Genomic DNA, 7,888 nt, shown 5'->3' on the forward strand with positions numbered 1-7,888 from the left:
TCAATATTGAGAATGTCTATCACATTTGTCATTTCTATTTCAGCTGTGGACCTACAGTTACTCAGCAAAAACAAACACCAGTGCAGGCCATGGAGTTCTGCAGAACAAGCAGCGGTGTGGCGACAACTGGGGCAGTGCATCACTATGCAAAGAGTTCCTGGTAAAGAGGTCTGCCTCAAGGCACTTGAAGCAGAACCAGCACTGGGCAGTCGCAACTGGAAAGATTTAAAGAATCATGTCCACAACTCCATCATGTCTCAAAAAAGGAAATTGTCATAGTTCTTTTTTAATTTATGTTGTGCAAATAAAGGCAGTTGTGACTATTTTCGTGTGCTAAATTGTTTATCAAGCTTCTATCAATGGAGTGGGTGAATTAAAATAGGTAAATCAAGATTAGAGGACTTTGACAAACATTCCTTTCAGTGTTACTGGTGTTAAGCAAACTTAGCAAGTGACATGAAAAAACCTAAAGTTTAAATGTCTGCAAAACTACCCAGTTTTAAATGCAGAGATGCATACCATATACCATTTTTATAATACATTTAATAGATGTAAATACAATCTAATTTAACCCTTGTGTTGCATCCAGGTCAAATTGACCCTTTTTTAGATTTTTACTAAAAGAAAACTGACAAAAGAAAAAAAGCTGCTGACCTGAAACTACGTGGACTATACATTATATTTACATATAAATAGCTCTTGATTGCAGTGTCATTTCAATTTCAATTGTCCAGCACCATAAGCAAACGGTACACTGCTCAGAAGGCCTTAGAGCCATTTTTAGCAGAGAGTGAGACAGATAGTGGAGGGGAAGAAGTGGTGAACTCTGAGAGAATCGTTCAGTCAGCCCTTCCTGTTATTGAGAACATTGCAGTGTGTTCTCGTAAACGAGAAGTAAATTTGAGAATTGACGCAAATAGGGGGACAAAAATTGGATAAAATATAGAAAAGGAGTTGGTCAGTGCGCGTGTGCACGAAGACCTGGGGAGAAAACGCTTGAAGAGACTGACTGACTGGGCTCTCTGCAGAGACTAAGACAATAAAAACTAACAATGTGATCCTGTATCCTGCCTTTAAAACATATAATCACTATTATTGTCTAATAAATGATTCTTGGCACTTCAGTAATTTTCTCTGAATTGATTTGCAACTGCAGGCACTATTTACAAGCAGCAAAGTGTTATGATCGCTCTCTCGCCAAACGGCAGGAGAGGAAATGAGCTGGGACCAAACTGCAGAGAACTGGTTATGGACAGTGGTTTTATTACAGAATGTTCACAGCAGATAAATGGGTACTGAAGGGAGTTGTTGCAGACAGAGATAGTCTGCTCGAGCCAGAGCAGGAGGACTGTGACAGGAGTTCGAGCTGAGGACGCAGCAGACGAGAGGCCCAGACAGAGATGTGCTGGTCAAGTGAGTTGCTGCTGGGGATCGTGAAGCTGCGAGCTTCGTCTGGGGCTTGTGCTGGAGGCTGCAGCAGAAGAGTAGCCCAGGTAGCTGGAGATGGGCTGGATTCCCACAGAGAGACACACAGTTGAAAAATGTGCAGAAGAAGAAGAAACAGTCTTACTTGATAAGAAGTAGTATTCATAGAGCAAAGTTCATTGTCTACTGAAAGAGCCAAAACTTTGTGGTCAAAGATATACAACGAACTGGCGTTGACTGGGAGTCTGGCTGAGTGTTAAGTAGCAGCACTTGTACTCAGGAGATGTTCTACAGCTGCACTTGTCATCATGGGATTTACAACAGCTGTGAGTCACTCCTGGAAGCCATGAGCGGGGGGGGGAGCATATAACCCCAATTTTGGCATCCCTTCACTGGCTCCCGGTGTCCTTTAGGATTCATTTTAAGATTCTTTTATTTGTTTTTAAGCCTTTAAATGGTCTTGCACCACTGTACCTTCTTGAGCTTTTATTTCCTTATACTCCCTCTTGGTGCCTCAGATCAGCTGACCAGCTCCTGCTGGGGGTACCAAGGGCTAGGCGTAAACTTAGAGGGGACAGAGCGTTTTCCATTGTGGCTCCTAAGCTATGGAATGCTTTACATTAGGCAGGCCCCCTCGTTGGCCATTTTTAAAACTTACTTGAAAACCCATTTGTATGCCTTGGCATTTGATATGGCATGAGACTCTGTTTGCTGAGTTTTGGTTTTGGATAGTATTTTGTTATTTTGCTATCTTGGGTCATTTATTTTATTTTATTGTTTTATTCTTATTAATGTAGTTGTTCACGTGTTATATGTTTTAAATTGAATCTTATGTTAAGCACTTTGTTTGGCTTTGGCTGTGTTAAAGTGCTCTATAAATAAAGTTGAGTTGAGTATTTATCCACAATTTTGTATTCATCACTACCTATTTTCGCTTTTTTCGGTACCCAGTTTGTCACACTGATGCCTACGTCTTACTGATGCCCAATTAGCTGGATGTGAGTTGAGGGGTCAAAGCGTGTACCACAGACCTTCACAATAAATAGGTTTATTATTTAGGCTTGTTAAAATTATGATGGACTAGATGTTTAAAAGAAGTTGCACCTTCATTTATTTATTTTTTCATTTAAATCATTTCACTCGCTACCCACCCATATTTTGTCTATTTTTTGCTTGTGCCCATGAATTAATATAAACATATTTTTTTACCCATTACACATCATTTTTTGTGGGCACCTGACCCAGTGCAGGTCTTGGCCTACAGACACTCAACAGACAATGGCAGGTGTTGCTTCCACACCTAGGTCATATGAGGTGGACATGCCTGGGATAGCAGCTTAGGCAGAACAGCGCATATTTAAGAGAGGTGCCCATCCCACATGTACCTCCTAATTTGGTATTGACAAAGACTGGGCATGTCTTAGAACCTGCACACAGATTGAAAATTTGAAAAAGGACAGTGGACTGCATGAGAACTTGCAGAAACACATTATTCAGGAACAATGTGCATTTTGACACAGTAAAATTATGATTATCCACAGTAATAGGAGTATGTTCTTGTTTTCACTATAGTCATGTTCAATATAGCTGCAAAAACCTGATTACAAAGGTTTGTATGGTAATCTCCCCATGTTAATGTGAAAAGCAATATCTTCAGTTGTAGCTGATAGAGTCAGATTCTCTGGAAACTGTTATACTAATCTAAAAGGGGGCGATGGAAGGACAGCTGGTGCCACGTGGGGGTGTTGGTATTTCTTATGGGTATTGTGGAGGACAGAGGGAGGGGAGAAAGGAGTAAAAAAAAAAAAGGTTGGCTGTGAGTCATCACTGACCATTGTTTCCTTGAAGTGAGGAGGAATTAGGTAACAATACCGAAAGCATCTCTGCTTACAGTATGTGCTGTAGTCAGTGTTCCACTGTTGTTAGGTTACTTATGTTATTTTCTATATATAGCTCTCTCTCCTTCTTTATCTCTTTCTCTGTCACTCCTCCTTCCGCTACCCTTGGATTCTGTGGGATGGGTCAAAAGCTTTTCAGTGCCACACACCTCCAACAATAAAGGCTGAGACAGTTGCTGCTGCCAGTATATATATATACAATAGCTGAGTGAGTGCAGTGGTGTGTGTAAGGCAGGGACGAACCAGCAGCCATGGATGATGTATATAAAGCAGCTGTGAGTACAGATAAGGCCAAATTTGATATGTTTTATTACATTATATGATGATAATTTTTAAAGAATGTAATAATCCAAAAATCCTAGAAATAATCTTGCCCTTGTATGTTGTACTTCAAAAAAAAGTAAGACAAACATACAACACACTGTTGCATGAAGTGATGTTGGAGATCTCTGCTGGTATGCATATATTTGATAAAGTTTAAATGCTATTGTGACAGCTGTCATTCACAGTAACTCTGTGCTTGGAAGTTAAGTTCAATGGTCAGAGCATACACCTACAAAACTATAGTAAAGTTGTAGACAACAGTCCTGCAGTAACTAATGCCTTTGTGAAGCTACAATATAAAATGTTTGTTCAGTGTATCACAGCAGTTGGGATTCAGCTTGATGGCTTTTTGAGTCCTTATTTTATGTTGCTATTTCATTGGATTATAGATATGACTTTGAATTTAATTGCATTGAATGTTTTAATCTATTATGCATTCTAATGTTTTATATAGTTATACTTAAATGTTTTTTTCTATTTGTGTGCATTTTGTATACATTTTCATATTGTATCTGTTTTGTGCATTGTGTTAAGCACTTTGTGTATGAAAATGTGTTGTATAAATAATTTTTCCTTGCCTTGAAACAAAATGACAGAAAATATAAAACAAATAATTAACTGAGTTAATAAAATATAAAAACATCAACATAATGAATGGACTCATGATGAGAATTTTTGAGGTAATGAGTTCCTTCTGCAGTGACTGCTGTCATGTTTCTGTTTTTTCACAATAGTCTGACAGGTTTATGGTATGTCTTCCTGTGATGACCACTTTTTAGTTCTATTTTTATAAAAATTTAATTTCTATGATTTGATAGCAGAAAAACAAGTTTCTGCTTGTTCCTTTAATATACTAGCAGTCTAAAACAGTCAAAAGTACAGTATGTACACATACTTTCCCATTGAATGGGAAAGTGTGTCCCAACATTTGACTGGTAGTATAAGTGTGACAAGCCCAGATAAAGCACAGTGACAGACTGCTGTGGTTAGGTCATATTTCTGTGCCTGACAATAGAACAAAGAGCACTTAGACAATTTCGAGGAGGGGGTTGGTGGAGGACAGCTGATGGCAATTAAAACAAATAGGTGACACCCGCTTTTGGATCCCAAAAATAGTACGTGAAGAACACAGCAGTGTGACATACTACACTGAGAGCAGCACAATGATCAGTATAGTTCAGTTGAAGTTATTTTCCAACTATAGAGTGTTAAAAAGAAGTTAGCTACTGTGAAAAACACAATGACATGTATAGTGTTAATCCTGATTTTGTTTCCCTTCAGGTTGAGAACTTGACAGAGGAACAAAAAAATGGTGAGGAAACTACTACTACTACTACTACTATTTATTGTTACTTATTGTTAATATCACTACCATTATGTACCTGTTACTGCAACTGATAACACTAATAACTCTTATTTACTATTGTGACTACTACTACTAACAGTGCTATGGAAAGGTAAAGTCTGATTTATGTTATAGCCTTCCTGTGCCTCAGATATATTTTTAAAAAACCCTTTTCAGAAACCTTTGTAGCAACAGAGGAACTATACTTGGTTTTAACTGACAGAGCCAGGAACTAAATTTGGTCCCTGGGCTATAAAAGGTCACTGCTCTGCAACACTGAATGCAACTAGAATGGCCATTAGAAGAAGGGGGAGAGTTCACTGTCATGTTTTGTTGTATTTATTGGTGTTAAAAATATTTAATCAGAAAAAAGTAAGATAAAGAAAAACTGTGAGCTGGTGATAGAAAAAAGACAGATGTTTAAAAAAATGTGACCAAGTGAATGAGAGCTGACATCTGCTATATCATAAAACACTCAGACCGTCACTATTTTAGAGAGCTGACTTACAAATTCAAACAAATCATGCAGCAATAAAGAACAAGGAACAATAGAAGTACTGTGTATTTTGTCATTTGCAAAACTTACAAAAAGTTGCGTAATTTCCAGATACTTTAATGAATAATAATATTATCCAAAACCTCTCTTGGAAAGAAATATGTGTTAATACTAATAGTGATTATAGGTAAAATACCAATGTGTCTAAGGCAAGAAAACAACTCAGTGTTCTGTATATGCAGAATAAAGTTTCCAATAATAAATTATGTCAGCAATCTTTCTTGGTGTTACAAATAAGGACACAAGTTTCTGTTTGTAGTTATAAGTAAATTAAATACCCGTCTCCTTGTCAGACAGTTACATTGCTGTGTCTCTTCTAGAGTTCAAGGCTGCATTCGATATATTCGTCCAAGATGCAGCGGATGGCTGCATCAGCACCAAAGAGTTGGGAAAGGTGATGAGGATGCTGGGACAAAATCCCACCCCTGAAGAGTTACAGGAAATGATTGATGAGGTGGATGAAGATGGTATGTCAAAATCCCCAAGCTTGTCTCATCACTGCACATTGTCACAGAGTAGAAGAAAATTCTTTGAACAACACTAAAGCAGCTTGAATGTAAATTTAAGGGGAAAATTGGATTTTGAGAGGTTTGTTATGGTGCATTGTTCACAGGCAGTGGCACAGTAGATTTTGATGAGTTCTTGGTTATGATGGTTCGATGCATGAAGGAGGAGGGCAAAGGAAAACCAGAAGAGGAGTTGGCTGAACTTTTCCGCATGTTTGACAAGTAGGTTTTTATTTGTATCTGTTGATGCACTGCACAGAGCCACTAAAAAATTAAAAGTAAATATCACCAATCGAGTAAAAGCAATCAATGCTGACTTTCACTAGTAGACTTGACAGATGATTTAAATTTCACTAAAGTCAAACTGATATTTAGGGTGACTTCCACCAATACCCAAACCTCAACAGGACAGACCATATTAGAGAGAAATGACATGGTTCAGTACACTCAGAAGGCTTATAGATGACAATACAACTGATTTATCTTATGTTAAGGAATGGAGACGGCTACATAGACTTAGAGGAGCTGAAGACCATGCTGCAGTCCACTGGAGAAGCCATCACCGAAGATGACATTGAGGAGCTGATGAGGGATGGAGACAAAAACAATGATGGCAAAATTGATTATGATGGTATGGGAGTCAGTTCATTAGAGGCACAACAGCAAACAACATACACTAACTGTATGCTCTCTGATTATCAAATGCAAGCATTTTGCATTTGCAATTCATGTTTGAAGGGAATGTCTTTCAAACTATTCAAAAAAATACATCCTCATAAACTTCCAAAACTACTGCTACTAGCATTTCCTTGTTTTGAACAAGAGCATCACAGTCCTTATTAAAATGGCCTCTAGAGGTCTTTGTCAGGAACAGAAATATTTTTAAGTGTTTCAAGAATGAGCAAATGACCAATGCTAAAGACAGATTCAAACACTGTATAACTTAACCATGGTTGGACTAGGAGTAAGAACAATATACAGAATGAAACTCCAGAGTATTATCTTTGCAATGATATCTTGACATGCATGACCTCTAAAATGTTTTGGTATGATAATGTACAGTGTGGCAAATAAGTATTTGATACACTGCCTTACTGTTATTCTGTCATTTTGCATGCCTGATCCTGTTTGCCATTTTGTAGTTGGCTCTGGTTTTTCATTGTTTTGTCTGCCTGGCCTTTATTAGGTCTTGTTTTTGGATTATTTAATACAACTGTTAAATTTACATACAGTGGGGCAAATAAGTATTTGATACACCACCGATATTTCAAGTTTTCCCACTTACAGAGAATAGACAGATCTGTAATTTTCATCATAGGTACACCTCAACTGTGAGAGACAGAATCTACAAAAGAATTCCAGTAAATCACATTGTTAGATTTTCAAATAATTTATTTCCATTTTATTGCATGAAATAAATATTTGATCACCTACCAACCAGCAAGAATTCTGGCTCTCACAGACCTGTTAGTTTGTCTTTAAGAAGCTTCCTATCCTCCACTCATTGCCTGTATTGATTGCACCTGTTTGAACTCGCTACCTGTATAAAAGACACCTGTCCACACACTCAATCTATCAGACTCCAACTTCTCCACTATAGGCAAGACCAAAGAGCTGTCCAAGGACACTAGGGACAAAATTGTAGACTTGCACAAGGCTGGAATGGGCTACAGGACAATAGGCAAACAGCTTGGTAAGAAGGCAACAACTGTTGGCGCAATTATTAGAAAATGGAAGAAATTCAAGATGACTGTCAATCTCCCTTGGACTGGGGCTCCATGCAAGCTCTCGCCTCGTGGAGTATCAATGATCCTGAGAAAGGTGAGGGATCAGC

At 38.1% G+C, this 7,888-nt stretch overlaps 1 protein-coding gene across 1 annotated transcript in view; it reads left to right on the forward strand.

The window, feature by feature from the left end:
- The first annotated feature begins 3,535 nt into the window (after nucleotides 1–3,535).
- Nucleotides 3,536–7,888, forward strand: part of LOC109965287 (troponin C, slow skeletal and cardiac muscles-like) — an 11,153-nt gene continuing 6,800 nt past the window's right edge. The window contains exons 1-5 of the mRNA XM_020609168.1: nucleotides 3,536–3,598; nucleotides 4,929–4,959; nucleotides 5,869–6,015; nucleotides 6,162–6,276; nucleotides 6,549–6,685. Of these exons, the coding sequence (XP_020464824.1) occupies nucleotides 3,575–3,598; nucleotides 4,929–4,959; nucleotides 5,869–6,015; nucleotides 6,162–6,276; nucleotides 6,549–6,685 (454 nt within the window). The 5' untranslated portion in view covers nucleotides 3,536–3,574. The remainder of the gene's footprint in view (nucleotides 3,599–4,928; nucleotides 4,960–5,868; nucleotides 6,016–6,161; nucleotides 6,277–6,548; nucleotides 6,686–7,888) is intronic.

Source organism: Monopterus albus, unplaced genomic scaffold, assembly GCF_001952655.1.
Source record: "Monopterus albus unplaced genomic scaffold, M_albus_1.0 scaffold98.1, whole genome shotgun sequence".
Classification (NCBI taxonomy): Eukaryota; Metazoa; Chordata; class Actinopteri; order Synbranchiformes; family Synbranchidae; genus Monopterus; species Monopterus albus.